General features: G+C 40.8%; 1 protein-coding gene across 1 annotated transcript in view; it reads left to right on the top strand.

Annotated features, from left to right (window-relative positions):
• The window catches only part of MYH11 (myosin heavy chain 11), a 149,435-nt gene that overhangs the window by 38,460 nt on the left and 94,531 nt on the right, over window positions 1–16,444 (top strand). Inside the window, 3 exon segments of the mRNA XM_040356919.1 lie at window positions 6,605–6,704; window positions 9,810–9,830; window positions 15,903–15,995. Coding sequence (XP_040212853.1) covers window positions 6,605–6,704; window positions 9,810–9,830; window positions 15,903–15,995 — 214 coding nt within the window.

Consider the following 16,444-nt stretch of genomic DNA (forward strand, 5'->3'; position numbering starts at 1 on the left):
CAGAGAGATGAACTCATCAGTGTCCTGCTTCTCCTTTTACTATACAATAAGGCTTCATTTCCACTGGCGTTTTTACAGCCACTTTTCTGAGCGTTTTTTACAGCTTAAAAACGCCTGTCCATGTTATTCTATGGCATCATGCCCACATAGACGTTTTTGAGCTGCAAATGGCATAGGCGTTTTTGAGCTGTAAAAAAAACGCAGGGCCAGGGCGTTCTGAAGCTCCAGAGTAGAGCTGTAAAAACGCCAGACGTTAAAAAATGCTCAAAAACGCGCGAAAACGCTCAAAAACGCGACCGCTGCATTTTTAAAGCTGCAGCTCACAAAAAAAAAAATTCTTTTTTTTTTTTTTTTTTACAAAATAAACATGGACAGGCATTTTTAAGCTGTAAAAAAGCCTAACAACAGTGGCTGTAAAAACGCCAGTGGAAATGAAGCCTTACAGGACCCCCTCCCCTGTGAGACTGGAGGGTTATGCTGTATAAAACAAAAAAATATAAATTTTGCAGTGCTAATAATGCTCATTCATATAAATGAAAGAAAATAAAGGAAAGTCCAATTGCACTGCGTGTGGTAACAGTAGTAGTCCCAATCCAGTAATGCATACACCACCGTGAAATAGGGGATATTTATTTCCAAATTGATTCCCAGATTCATCACAAGGACCATCACCAATATGAAAGGTGGACTCTTACCAGAATCAACAGACTCTGTTATGGAGTCAGTTTAGCCTGAAACAAGAATCCTGTCACAAAATGCTGGGCCCATATGGTTTGATCAGATCCTCATGGTGTCTCCAATTCCCCGGTAGCATGTTAGATAAACATGTCAATGATGGCGATGCATACTGGTTCCCCTTCCTTTCCCCTTGGTTTTACCCTCCCCCCTCCTTTCTATACCACATACTCCTAAGTACTATCGCGAGGTTCGAATATATACATCTTTTCAGTTTGTCACACACCTGGAGGGGTGATACCCTCTTTCTCCTGCACCTCCCTGGTGTGTAATAATCACTACATATCATATGAGTTACCCATAAGTTCTGTATTTCCTATGTTCTATACTGGCCTATCGAATTTACCTATCTATACTGACCAAATGTCTTCTTACCCCCCTTAGTTATGCACTTATTAAATATTCCCCCCTCTTGGTTCACAGTATTGCTCCCCTTGGGGGTGGATTGAGAGGGGGGACTAGCCTATTGGTCGTTCTAAAGGCTGTTATATTGCACTTTAGCCCTTTCTACATATGTAGTGATAACAGTTTATATCATACCATGGACTTTCCCTGATTCAGGTACAAATGCGACTTTCCCGTTGGAGGTGCTATTACCTATTTCACAGTTGGCTTTTTGCACATTCCAATTTATGTTTATTAGCAACATTAAGATTAAGTAATAACCGTCCATTTTACCGTACTGCGATACGGTCTATATTACAGTACTGTATATGCTTTCTGCTACTGCAAAAAATTATAGAATGTACTGCATATCCTGTTATACTGTTTTATCTCTTGAATAAACTATTATTCTGGAAAAAAAAAAATGATGGCGATGCATAGTCACAGACAGCATGGCTTTGCCCTGCCCCCACTCCCTTGTCATGGGATGTAACTGCCTCAGCAAAGCCAGTGGGAGCAGGAGCAGAGAGCAGAGGACTCAAGGAGTGAGGAGATAAGTATAACAGGGCATGAGGGAACAATACTAACTATGTTACCTTAACAACTGCTACTTAAATATTTTTACCTTAATGCAGGAAATGTATTAAGGTAAAAAAATGTTTAGGCTTTAGAACCACTTTAACCCCTTCAGATCCGCGTTATAGCCGAATGACGGCTACAGCGCAGTTCTACTTTGTCGGGAGGGCATCAATAGATGCCCTCCAATGCTCAAGCAGCCTGCGCACCCCCTGCACCCTATGAGACTTGACTGATCACAGATCGGGGCAAGGGGTCGATCCGGACCCTTAAAAACGTGATCAGCTGTCAGCCATGGACAGCTGATCATGTGATGTAAACAGCTGGTAATCGGCTATTTTTTCTCCTCACGCTGATAGGCCCCAGGAATAAGGAAATTTCTTTATAAACTGGAAATTCCCTTTAACATCATGACTAATTATAGTAATATATAGAACAAGACTTTAAAAGGAGAATTTCAAGTATCAATATTTTATCATAGTTACATGATACAGCATTCATAAGCCATACCTGTGGGATCCTTCTAGAACAGTGATGGCGAACCTTGGCACCCCAGATGTTTTGGAACTACATTTCCCATGATGCTCAACTACACTGCAGAATGCATGAGTTCCAAAACATTTTGGTTACCAAGGTTCACCATCACTGCTCTAGAAGCTGGAAATTACTGAAGTGGACATTAGAGTGATCTCCAATAGCTTCCGGGTTCCTTGCCAAGCAGCTTTCCTGCTGCACTGTGAACACGGGAGGGCACTATTCAGAGAATGCTTTGCATCTTCTCAATGAAACCAAAGCATTCTCTGATTGGAACACCTTGTCCATTCATTGAGAAAAAACAAAGTGATCACTGAATGGCATCCATTTAGAGTGGGCAGCCTCCTGTGTTTACTATGTAGCAGGCCCCACCTCTTGCCATTGGACCTGGAAGCTAGCAGAGATTACTGTAGTAGTGGTGTCTACTACAGCAACTTCTATGTAACTATGTTAAAATATCCATATCCATGTTTTCTTCTTTATGATATAGAGTCCATTTGTATGGCAAATTAGTAAACCATATATATACATACAATTTAAAGACCTTTCATATACATATCTGAAAGGTGTAATAAATAGCCATTATTAAATGATGGATGGCTGATGATGTGGTATAGGGAATGTTCCCAGCTGTCCTCATACGTGGGAGAGAGTTTAGCAATGATGGTCTTTCTGCATGGTATGACAATTAGACAATATGAGGCCTTATATGGTCAGAGCCAGGGACTTCAGAGAAACGCCAAGAGATAGGCACTTTTAGCCTGGGAGAAAGGAAATACAATTTAAAGTCTTTGTGACCACAGTGTAACCTTTTATTTGGAGACACTGCTCCATCCCGCAATGCCGAGCAAACGTTTTAGTTTTCCAAAACACAAACAGAATCAAAATGTTTAGCTGCAAGGTATGTTTATTGCAAACGCTGTGTAGAAATGTTTGCTTTGTTAGCATTCTCACAGGATGTTTTATTTATATCTGAACACACACAAGCTTTTACACATAGGAATACCATGCTGTGCAGTACTTATCACATGTCCAAAAGTCAGCCTATAATCCCCCAATTAGATATACGCCTTGAGAACTTTAGAGAGACTATCATTAATTTAAAAAAATGATTGCAGTTAGAGGTTCCTGTGTGTACAAGCATCAACCTCCTTAACCCTTCACTAATGGTCAAATCTAGGACCATTCTGACAAGAAAAGCTCTGACGCTTCCTTGCCTGCCCCCTCCTGCCTCCTACATATTCTTATTAAAGCGGAGTTCCGGATAAAAAAAAATTACTGCAGCTGCTGACTTTTAATATTAGGAAAGTTACCTGTCCAGGGCACCCGCAATTTTGGCACCCGAAGCCGATCTGTCCCTTGGCTTTCGGGTGGAGACGCCGCCATCTTCACTTGCTGGTTCCCTACTGCGCAAGCGCGAGTCGCGCAAGGGATTTCACTGGTCCCTGCTGTCTTCTGGCACCTGTGTGCCTCCCAGAAGACATCGGGGGGAACAGAAGAGGGGCTGGACATGGCGAAGATCGCTGCGGCGATCAATGCCCGTAAGTGGGAGAAAATATCTGGATTACACAGGTATCTGCTCCCCCCTCCCTCCTGAAAGGTGCCAAATGTGACGCCGGAGGGGGGAAGAATCCGAAAAGCGGAAGCTCCATTTTTGGGTGGAACTCCGCTTTAACCAGTAGGGCAGATGCTACTCAGAAATGTCAGAGCTTTGCCAGTCTGAAATGCCAGGGATTCAGCCAAGACATCAGGGCTTGGGTTACTGCATGCCTCATGTCTCTTTAGGGGCCAGTAGACAGGAAATCTATTTTTAGAGCTGGTTCCCACCAGATGCAATGCAGGTTTTTTTTTTTGTTCTGCATCAAGGTAGTCAGTGCAGTCAAGGTAAAACATGGAGCATTTTTCTGTATGGAACGCATCTGGCACATGGCAATTTTTTTAAAAAAATGCACAGAACGACAGAACACATAAAAAACTCCTCAAAAATGCACCATAACGCACATGGCCTGAACTGAGATGAAGTAAAAAGAGGGGGGCAGCACAAAAAGAGTCCCCGCCGGCTTGCGCTACACTGTTAGTGTAATGCAAGCTGCTTCTAATTTTGACTGCCCTATCATCCCTGACCACACACCTTCCTCGCTGTGCTACATGTTTTCTGCTGCACCATTGGCATGGTTATGTCTTCTTAGTCCTCTCCATAAAATTATCAGAAATGTGTGCTTAAAGTAGAACTATAGGCAACAATTTTTTTTACATTTTGGATAAGGGAGGGTTATAGCCCCTGTCAGTTTATTTTATACCATCCCTGTCCCATTGCAGAGATTTCCCTTCACTTCCTGACCCATAGCCAAACAGGAAGTGAGAGGAAATCTATGCAAATTAAGGAAATCCAATGCCCCCCCCACCAGGCCCTAAGAACTTTTAGAACTTTAAACAGAAAGGGGTGTGGCCTTGACAGGAAGGGGTGGGTCATATTTAAATTAGGGTTTAGTTAGGTCTAGGGCAGCACAAAACCTAAATACACTACTGGGTCTGGTAAGGTTTTTGGGGGGACCCTGGGATGGATTGGGGGTCTCACGCTGTTTTTTTTTTCTATTGTCTGCATTGTTTTGTTTACAATTCAGCTGTCAGTGGGGAAGCCAGCTGACAGCTGATGAGTCATCAGTTGTTAAGGACACAGTGGCCGGTTCCCGGCCCGCTGCTTAACATCCAGCTATTTTTGACACAGAATTCTAATTAGTCAATTATCTTTCGACGGATCTGAAATTCAAATCATTCTGAAAATTTGGAATTCGTAAAAAAAATTATGAACAAAATTAGATTTAACGAAAATGAAAATAAATTAATTCGGAAACGTAAACAGTCTATTTGGTTTTAGTAAATCAACTGCAAGGAACACAGAAGTCTACTGTATGTCTACTGTATGACTATGGGAAACTGCACCAGGGATTATCAGATGGGAGAAGATGCTGCAATTTAACATAAATTGCTGTGTCTTCTTTCCCCTAGAACAAACAGGTGCAGCATACAGGGCTCCCATGGGAATAAATGGCTGTGCATAGGACTCAGACATCTGTGTCACATACCTGTATAAGGTCCTCGAAATGATGAGGGTGGCTTCTTGCATAATTCCCATCCAAGAACTCCTGGAAGTTAGGACAGGGGCTGCTAGGGCAATGGAAGGGCGCAAGTGCCAGAAAGTTGGATCAGCACAGCCAGGTCACAAATCAAATGCAGTAGCTATTGAGCAGGATGGCAGTAAATCATGTGCAGGATCAAGGTCAGGGAGGAGCAGAGATTGGCAATGTGCAGGAAGCGAGGTAGAGAATCTACATGCAAAATGTTGGTCAAGAGTGTAGACTGAGGTTGTACCACGTGTAGGCAGCAAACGTTGATGGAAAAAGGTATTCCTGAATCAGGTTAGACGACAGCTGGGTCCATAACAGGTTCAAGCAGATTCAGGATCAGGGAAAGTTGGAATATGAACTGAGAGACCATTCAGCCTTGATATCATTACGGGACAAGGTTTATGTAGGCACCACTGTCTGTAGTGGATGTGCCTGCTGTTGTGAGTGACTTCCTATGCGCATTCCAACTTGTACAATCTTTCTGATGGCTGGCATGATGTTCCTAACCGCCTGTGCAAGTGGCAGTATTCTGACATCGGATATGTGACAGGTAACTACACTTAATTTTTTTTTTTTTTTTTTTTACTGAATGAGATCTTTGGACTTTTAGCTGCTTTCAATGTTTTATTGTATTCATTTCAGGTACTTATATAGCGCTGTCAATAGAGCTCTATATATACACATTGTACATTCACATCAGACCCTGCCCTCAAGGAGCTTACAATCTGATTCCCTAACTCACATTCATACATACACATATTAGGGCCAATTTAGACAGGAGCCAACAAAAATCTTCCAGCATGTCTTTGGAGTGTGGGAGGAATCAGAGTACTCAGAGAAAACCCACGCAGGCACAGGGAGAGCATGCAGACTCCAGCATCCTGCATTGGCCCTGATACGTCAGGACTTTTGACCGCTGGAGCTGGAATTATGCTTTGGGAACCAGTCTAGCATCATGAAGTAGTGGAGGATTGGGTCAGTAAATCTTCTTTTCTATGCCCCCTAGACATAAATGAGTAGTTAACCCTTGCAGTGAGCCCCACTTGAGTGAATCATTTTAAACTTTCCCAGAGTTGGGCTTAAAATATGTCCTATAATATGTTGCAGTCAAACAAATATACAGATTTCTATTAAGCACATTTTGTCATCCAGTTGTTGGAATACTGTAAACATTTTATGATGGTGAAAGATTTTTTCCCTGCTTGTATTTTATATACTGTATGATGTTTGCTTTGTCTTTTTTTCAGGGGTGAATCTGGTGCTGGAAAAACAGAGAACACCAAAAAAGTAATTCAGTACCTAGCTGTGGTGGCATCCTCACACAAAGGAAAGAAAGAAACTATCACGGTAAGTGCAAACTAAAGCCATATAATCCATGTTAATGTTCTGTGATAATACATAAATACGTAAGCACTTTCTAGGCAAGGATCTGGTCAATTAAACAGCATATTGGCAGTTATTTGTTCTTCTGCCAAGCTACTGTCAGGTTAAGAACATGCAGCATACATTTTACGTTCCAATGTTTACAAAATGTTTAGACTTGTCTAGTAAGCATACACATTTTAGTGTGCGACTGCTTGAACTTATTTGATTCCTACGACTTCTCATTGAAACTACATTCATATTAATTATGTAACTAAAGATTTTTTTTTTACAAACACAGGAAAACAGTTTAATTAGACAATATACCCACGTTGTTACCAGTATTATATGAAAGAGCTATCTTTACAATTAGATAATATCTTCCACATCAATGTATAATCTTGAAGAAAATATTTCTTAAAGTGGTTATTAACCTTCCTTTTTTTAAATAAATATAACAACCATGACTGTACTTACCTGCTCTGTGCAATGTTTTTGCACAGAGCGGCCCCGATCCTCCTCTTCTGGGGTCCCCTGTAGGTGCTCCAAGCCCCTCCTCTTCTTAGAGTGCTCTCACGAAAAGCCGCTTTACCTGGGGACACCCATGCAGGCTCGCTCCTAAGTCTCTGATCCCTGCTCCTGTGTGACAGGATTTGATTAACAGTGTCAGGAGCCAATGGCTCCTGATGCTATTAATCTGTCCAATTATGAGAGAGACAGTGGCTGGAGCCACTGCGCTTGTGCACATCGTTGGATCGGATCAGGCTCAGGTAAGAAAAGGGGGGGGGGGTCTTGGGGGCAGCTGCAGCACAGAAGGTTTTTCACCTTAATGTAAAGAATGTATTAAGGTGAAAAACCTTCAGGCCCCGTACACACGTCCAAGAAACTCGACGGGCAAAACACATCGTTTAGCTCGTCGAGTTCCTTGTGAAGCCGCCGAGGATCTCGGCGAGCCAAGTTTCCTCATTGACTAACGAGGAAATAGAGAACATGTTCTCTATTTGGCTTGACGCGTTTCCTAAGCCAAAAGTGTACACACGACCGGGTTTCTCGGCAGAATACGGCTCCGATTGAGTTTCTGGCTGAATTCTCCTGAGAAACTCGGTCGTGTGTACAGGGCCTAAGACTTTAGAACCACTTTAATATGCACCTGAACCTTTGTCAGTGCTTATTAAGAGAAGCTGCAGACAGCCTCTCCAGTGATTTGGCATGCGATTTGACATGTCAAATCGGCGGCTATTGCCGGCACAGTTCGAATCGGTGCGACACCACATTTGCAGCACCACACCGATTCCCAAAAGTAGTTTCTATACTACTTTTGGCGGCTTCTGGTGTGATTTCAGTAGACATTTGTGCAGAAACCCACACAGATTTCTCTGAAATCGCCCCAAAGTTGGGACTGACATGCGGGAATGAAATCAGTTGAACTCGCAGGATTTCATTCCCGTTGTCAGTGTGAACCTAGGGTAAACTGTGTTTCCACCTTTTCAGCCAAATTGGGATAATAACTTAATATTTGTTACATGTTCTCATTCACATACAATTGCTAAAGAATAATATAATAAAAATGTCTTACATTTTACAATTGTATTGCTGTCAGATGTCTTTATTAGTTGAAAACTAGATTTGAACACAGTTTTTCCAAAGAAAGGGTTAAATATGTAGAATCTTGGCTTCTGAATTTGATGTTAATGAGGGGAAACTTATACCTAGTACATATGATTAGGAAATCGTATGAAAAATACCGCTTTTGACACGTTCGTACGACAATCTGATCGTTAGTACACAGCTTTTGATTGCCGATCACGACATGCAAAATTATCCGAAGGGACAAACATGAAAATGTTACTTGTATGATACCAGAACAAGCGATTTTCATTTAATCAGTACAGTATTTGTCCAAAAAAACTCGAAAGACAGAGAACACGTATGCTAGACAGCTAAAGAATACATTACAATGCAATAAAACACATTACATCACTTCCAAATTTGCATTCTGTCGTACCAGAATTTTCATAACATTGGTAACCTCTTCATTGTCGATAAGAGACTAGCATGCAAAAAAAAATAAAAAAATTGATGATCACATGTCCGATATTCTCATTGTGTGTATGAGAGGCCTTAGGCCAGGTTCACACCTATGCAGGTTGCAGTTTGCATATTCCAGGTGCATTTTGCGTTTTTCAATACACATTTTTGATCCATTGAAGTCTATGGAACCAAAAATCAGAAAAAAGTCCCTGGCCCTTTCCATAACATGCACAGATGTGAACTACATGCATTGGAAACCATGTTAAATGGACTTTAGCGTGTTTCAAAACTGAAAGCACACAAAAAAATGCATAGGTGTGAAACCAGGCCTAAGTCTCTCCTTATTTTTTCTGGGGACAGACTCACTTTGAAATTGTTCAGAGTAGCTTGCAGTCTACCATGGCCTTCTCCAAAGACCCATATAAAAGGTGAGATTTTTTTTCAAAAATTGTTAGGTATGCTGTGTGAATGGGAACACATAACAAACATATAGTGGGGTTTTCTCAAACTTGACTGCAAAAGTGGAAAAAAACGTAAATGGGTGACCAGGGAATGAGAGGCTACACTCGGCTGCATAGCAATTATCTAAATTTCTGGGTCAATATGGACAGTTCTATTGATGCTCCAGCAATACTGTATAACAATTTTTTTTTTTTACAGATTAATTGTGTAATTTGTTTTTAATTAAATGAGTACTTCTGTTATTTGTGCCCACCTACTTTACTGTAGTCAGTTGCCTGAAATAGGCATTTAAGTTTAGTTTAAAGTTGTAAATCCCTTTAATACTTATATCATTCGAATAAGCTGGCAAGTCACAGTTTGCACAAAAGCCTTATATACATATTTCAGTGCAAGTCATGTTACTATTCCCATTATTTTTGTGGTCCACTGGTCAGTTTATAATTCTGGAAGAAATCATCGTATCATTTATCTCAGGTAATTATTGTTCAGATATATTCTCCATGCAAATTGTCTATTTAATGTTTGCTACAAAAGGACATTATGTTGTTTTTGCCACTATGATCCTGACGTTTGTTTTACCACATTATTCAACTACAGCAAGGCCCATCTTTTGCCTACGTGAGTAACTAGATTGTGCAGTGTGTGTTTTTTACCACAGTGTGAAACTTTGCATGTTATTGTACCAGTGGTGACAGTAATGATATAGGAGCTGGTGGTGGTGATATAATGTTGTATCACACGGAGAAACGCAACAATAGCACCTGTCCTTGACACATAACAGTGTGAAATTAATGAGCTCTGACAAGTCTAGAAATGTGGTTGTCAACCAAGCTAATTCCATGTAGATACAAAAATTGACAATATTATCCATCTGCAAAGTCCAAAAACAATTGGAGACATCAAAAACAGTTACTTCAAAAATGATACCATCTTACTACAGATGTTCTGTTTTATTGGCTAATGCTGCTTTTCAGCCTTAGGAATGGTTGAGAATCATTGATCTACAGTCAAACCTCATACTCTTTTTTGTGTGTAAGATATCTGTGGTTGATTAATTATGATAATCCTGAAAGAGTCAACGAGTTGAATTGGAAACCTGTCAATAGTCTAACTAATAATGGCATTCAACCTTGATATATTAAGGACTATTAAACTTCTACTGATTGCAAACCCAAATATGCATGTTCTTTACTGATATTCTGAGTGCCTTGCATGATTGCATGCCAATCTGCTTGCTATTAATGTTTTGTGAGTTTTAGGGTCAACTCTATCCAAAAATTATGTTTATATATGTGTGATGGTAGCAAGCATGATCACATATCTCTTAGGCAATGATTGGTGAGAAATCCTCACAAGTCTTCCTAGTGCTGCACAACTGCCATAGTTATATCAAAGCCAAATTGTGCTATTAAATATTCTCCAATCGATTTCTATAAGTTACATTTTGCAATAACTGGGTTAGACAACTTCTGGCCTGTGTCATCTTTGTAACAGCCTTGTGGGAGAGGGTGGAGACAACAACAACTGTAGGCCAATCTTGCCAATATGGCCTACGAGTTCAACCTACTAGAGCTCATCCAAAACCAAAATGCCAGTTTGGGATGGAGTTGGCTTTTAAATATAAACACACACCAATTTTAAAATGACATTGTAAAACAAAAAAAGCTAATTATATTCAGGAGGAATTGTTCTGGGAAAATATAATTGAATATAAATAGAGAGCAGATTAAACTGCTCGCTTGTCCTGACATCTACTCTAATTACACTATTAAGGATACCCCAAAAAGAGATTATAGGCTTACTCAAGAGGAGTAGGTTGACAGCTGGTTTAGAATAAAGCAGGGCACCACAGGACAGATCTGACCTGGGAGTAGGGACAGGACTCGCAGAAGTAGTCAGAAGTTCCCAGGTAAGAGCAGATAATGTGGGATCCCCCAGGGGTCCAAGGATCAGTCAGTGTTCACCAGATCTCTTCATGGTTGAAATGAATTTCACTGTGTGCTGACCTAAGGTTGCAACCCCCAGGTTGCTTAACAGATAAACTAGGGTAACCAGGAATGAATCCAAGGATCCAGGCAGGTAGCTGACATGGTTAGTCAGGAATTAAGTTGAGAGTAGGGCAGGTAGCAGACTCTGTTCGCCAGGAACAAAGCAAAGGGTAATGGCAGGTAGTGGACAAAGCCAGAGGTTAGTACACAAGAATCAAAGAACAAAAGCAGGTGAGAGCTGGCTAGTACAGGGCTCAGCTGATAACTTGCAAAAGCAATGATTCGAAAACTGCACTGATTTTAAATAGACAAGCCAAAATGAGAGAGACTTCCTGATTGGCTGCTGCCTGACAGGAGGGGGAGAATCATGCTTTAATCAGTTGCAGTAGAACTAAGACAAATAGTCAGGTTGAACAAGGCCTAGCGAAGTAGCTGATTATAACAATCAGCAGGTGAGACAAGGCACTCAGTCCTTTGTCCAGAACCAAGAAGAGAAACAGAGCACACATAGTGGAACTACAGCAACCAGAACAGCTTTGCAAATTAAAGCTGTGAACTACAAGTAACATATTGACTTGCCTTCTGGTCTGTGGGACTACAAATAACAGCTTGTCTGCTGGTCTGTGGAAACACAAGTAACAGATCAGTAGCATCTTTTACTGCTGGTCTGTTACATCCCTTTGTTATTCATGTAAAGATGAACATTTTATGTGTTGTATTTTTCCAGCCTTCTACAGACAATGCGAATACTGAAAATTTAGAGCAATTCGATGTTTTTTATGACTAAAAAATAGCTCTCTTCTCTTTTTGGAATGTCACCTTTTAGGCCAGGTTCACACCTAAGCGAATTGAGTGCGGCTTAAACCGCATCTAATTCGCAGGACATTTCAAAATACATTGTTTTCAATGAGGCTGGTTCACATATGTGCGATGCATCCGCACTGCGCATTGCCTCCAAACCGTGTGCGTTTTTTATGTCTTGGGGTGCGGCTCAGGTGTGAATTCAGTCCCATTATCTTCTATGGGTACGCATCTAATTCGCAGATGTGTTCTGTTCTCTTCAGGAATTTCTCTCATTCAGCTCAATACACTTCTCCCCCACTCTCCTCTCACCTGGAACTTCTCCCAGGTCTCCAAATTCGCATCTAAAACGTTGCTAATCTGCAGAACACATCTCTTAGCTCTCTGCAGAGATAAGAGAGCTGAAATTCGCACCGCACTAGTGTGATTCAGGCCTTAAAGAGATCCTGGGGAGAGTAGGGCCCCTTTCACACTGGGGCGGGAGGTGCGGAAGCGGTATAGCGGCGCTAAAAATATCGGCACTATACTGTCGGAATTGCCGTGGGATTCGGCCACTAGCGGTGCGGTATTAACCCCCGCTAGCGGCCGAAAAAGGCTTAATACTGCCCGCAATGCGCCTCTGCAGAGGCACATTGCGGGCAGTATTACCGCAGTTTCCCATTGTTTAAAATGGGAAGGAGCGGTATACACACCGCTCCTCTTACTGCTCCAAAGATGCTGCTTGCAGGAAATTTTTTGCTCTCCCGTCAGCGCATCACCTCAGTGTGAAAGCCCTCGGGCTTTCATATTGAGAATGCTGGGCAGGAGTTTTTCAGGCAGTATTTAGGCGCTATTTTTAGCGCTATACTGCCTGAAAAACTCCTCAGTGTGAAAAGGGCCTTACTAAAACTGTTGCACACAGAATCTAGTGCAGCTGTGCACAGTAACCAATCAGCTTCTAACTTCAGCTTGTTCAATTAAGCTTTGACAATGACAAGTGAGGTCACACTGAGGGCGGGTTTGAAATTGCCAAGTTTAGCTGAACTTGCATGATTTCAAACCTGCATTTCAGTGTGAGTTTGGGGGCGATTTTAAAGACATCTGTGTGGGTTCATGCACAGATGTCTATTGAATTTGCCCCCAAAGTAGTTTTGGGAATCGGTGCAGCGCCGAGCCAATTTGGACAGTGCTGTTGCCAGCAATAGGCTCCAATTTGGCATGCGATTTGACATGGTCCAATGTGAACGGGGGCTAAAACCTAGAAGCTAATAAATAAAACATATTTTAAGAAAGATGTGTACCTGTGAAAAGACTCCCTTGGGTAGACACCCAAAAATCTGGAGACTGCTGCTGGGTCACACCAGGTAGGTGAACAGATGGGTGGAAGAGCTGGGTGTTCTTGGAGAGTAATTGAACACTCCCAAAAAAAGAAAAGGGCTATGACATGCAAGAAGGGAGGGAGCTGCACTAAGGAATTGACTCTTCCTAGAGTAGTCACATGTTTTATTCAAGTTCACTACACAAGTTCACTACAAGTCAATTAAAATCATTTATGCAAAGAAAAACACTACAAGTACGCATTTAAAAATCTGTGCATTTACCTGCAATTTTTAATTGCATATTGTACCCCTTAATATAAATGTGTAATAACTCATAGCAACCAATAAAAAATAGCCTTCCAATGTAATGACAAATTGAGGCTGGGTTCACACTATTGCCAATTGGATGCAGATTTCTCCGCATCCAATTTGCATGTCAGGAGATTGTGACTGTCTCTCTATGAAGTCTGTTCACACATCTCCGGAGCGGCACTGGTGTGAATTTCACAGGAGAGTCCTGTGTGTCTTCTGGTCTGTTTCAGGTCCGAAATCAGCCAAAAATTCGGGCTAAAACCGGACCTGAAACAGTGAACAGGGACGCACAGGACCCTTGCTGTGAGCTGCTCTGTGCTGCAGTGTGAACCCAGCCATAAAAGTACAAACAGTTACTGGAAAAATCTGCACATCATTGCCTTATGCATTTTTATTAAAACAAAGACAAATATCACGATCTCATTGCCTTTAAATATCATTTTTGCACTGATTAACATCAGCATATGATAATTAAAGTAATTTTGTTAATTTTCCATATAAAATGCTTTATTTTGTCAATATTACATCTGTCCCTTACTGCACTTGCATGTTGTGCTGTGTATTTATTGATATGAAGTGAATAACCGCCCTTATTGTGAATTTGCATGAAAAGTCATTTATATCATTCAAAGACAGCGATTTGTTTCATCGGCTGCATTTAACGCTATTGCATTTTTGTGGAATGCAGTGGAAATCAGGCAAGTGGTTAAGGTGGGGTTATAGCCACTTTCCATCATGATACTATGTAATTCTTCATAACAGGGCCCAATGCTATGCCCAGTTCAGAAAGTATGTCATTATGGGAATCCTTAATGACTTAGTTTAATAATAGTTTATGCTAAGAATATGAATCATTTGGCTTTGGTTGTGTGCCGAGGCCAGTCAGGGTCCCCAGTAATGATGCTTTGCTGGTGCTAGCTTGTGCCTTTGATCTGTGAAACATTACAGAACTGCATTATAGTTGCTGCTTTATACTTCATGCTACAGCAGAGACCCTAATTGAATTGCATTCGCTAGTACATTGACCTGATCAGCAACTGATCTGTGAGCACAAGCTAACAAAGACTTTTGCAGTTTGCTAAATTATCCAAAAATGCTGTGCACTTAGATTAGACAAAGCAAACTACTGAAATTGTAAATACAAGAGAATAAAAAAATTGATGAAAAAACAAGATCATCTTTATTAAAGCAACAGGGGCTAAAGAGAAGATTCCAACCCAAAAAATAAATGACCAAAGCTGAACTATGTTTGGTAGTTTTAGGGGCAGTTCACACCAGATGCTGTTTTGTGCGCTTTTTTTTTGCACTAAAAATGCATGCACAGTGTTTTCCATGTATTCCAATGGCTCTAGTTCACACCATGCAGTCAGTTTCTGGTCAGTTTCCGATGCAGAAACTGACCGGAAACTGACTACATGGTGTGAACTACAGCCATGGAAAACATTGTGCATGCATTTTGTGCAGAAAAAAAGCGCACGGAACTGTGTCTGGTGTGAACAAGCACTTAGAATCATTATATTGCAGAGATCAATTTAAGTGGATTGATGCCTGTTACAGCCTGAACATTGCAATCAAGAAACATATTATAATATTTACAAGGCTTTGCTAGGAAATTTGGACTACACCATGGCTGATTTGAAAAGATCTGTGCTAAAACCAGATTCTGGACAAGATCACGCAGCGGTAGCTACTGAATGGTATGCAAGATCCTTCAGTGGAGGCGATCAGACTCTATACAAGGTCATTCAACTGAGACTACAAGTATGCCTGGGACAAGAACTTCCCAAGAAGCAGCAAAGCGCGAAAAACAGTGCTGAAGAAGCCCCCAGCTTTTTGTGGAAGAGCAAACTTTAATTTTCATAATCAAATACATTAGAAAATGTTATTACAGAATGATAAACTTGGCAATTTTGAAGGTCAAAGCAAAAGAGAAGCAATATTAGAGATCACTTCAATAACAACTATTGATGTCTTACGGTCAATATCTAAAGAGTAGATCAATTACATTTAACAACAAATGCCATCAAAATATACAGTATACTGTTATATTAAATCTATCACTATTGTGTCTGTGTGGCTTATGTAATAATGCCAAGAGCAAAGAACAACCTGTTTAATCCCTTGCCAACCAACCACAAATCATGTTTATCACTATGACTACAGTACACAAAAATCGAATTGGCGGCACAATTTTACAGTCGTTATTGCTCTTTGCATTACCTTATTTAAAACTTTGAATAAGTATCATTTTCTGACTTCATGTTCATAACACTGCTTGATATGAATTCCAGGGAGAGCTGGAAAAACAACTTCTTCAGGCTAATCCCATCCTTGAAGCTTTTGGAAATGCCAAAACTGTGAAAAATGACAACTCCTCTCGATTTGTAAGTAGCCTTCATTGTCAGTTAAACATTTCAAACATTGAGAGCCCATTCACATTAGTGTATTGCATTAACGTATAACTAAAGGCAATATCTTTTATTTATTTTTTTGGATAGAGTGGAAATGGATTAGAACCCCTATGGGTTTGTATTTCTTTTTTTGCTGTCTGTGCTCTCGTTAAAAAGAATCACTCTTTCTATTTGTCCTGTTTACCATTTCTATTGAAAGCGACAGTAAAAGAAAATCCCAAATTTTAGGTTGTCCCCAAAAAGTATTAGAGGGGACACCAATGGAGACACCTGGGGGGCCCAAGGGATTCCCCTAATTTGCAGGGATTTTCTCTTACTTCCTGTTTGGCTATGGGACAGGAAGTGAAGGAAAATCTCCTCTATGGGACACAGATGGTGAAACAAAATCTGGCAGGAGTTTATAAACTCCCCTTGCTCTATCT

The sequence above is a fragment of the Rana temporaria genome, chromosome 6 (assembly GCF_905171775.1).
Source record: "Rana temporaria chromosome 6, aRanTem1.1, whole genome shotgun sequence".
Taxonomy (NCBI): domain Eukaryota; kingdom Metazoa; phylum Chordata; class Amphibia; order Anura; family Ranidae; genus Rana; species Rana temporaria.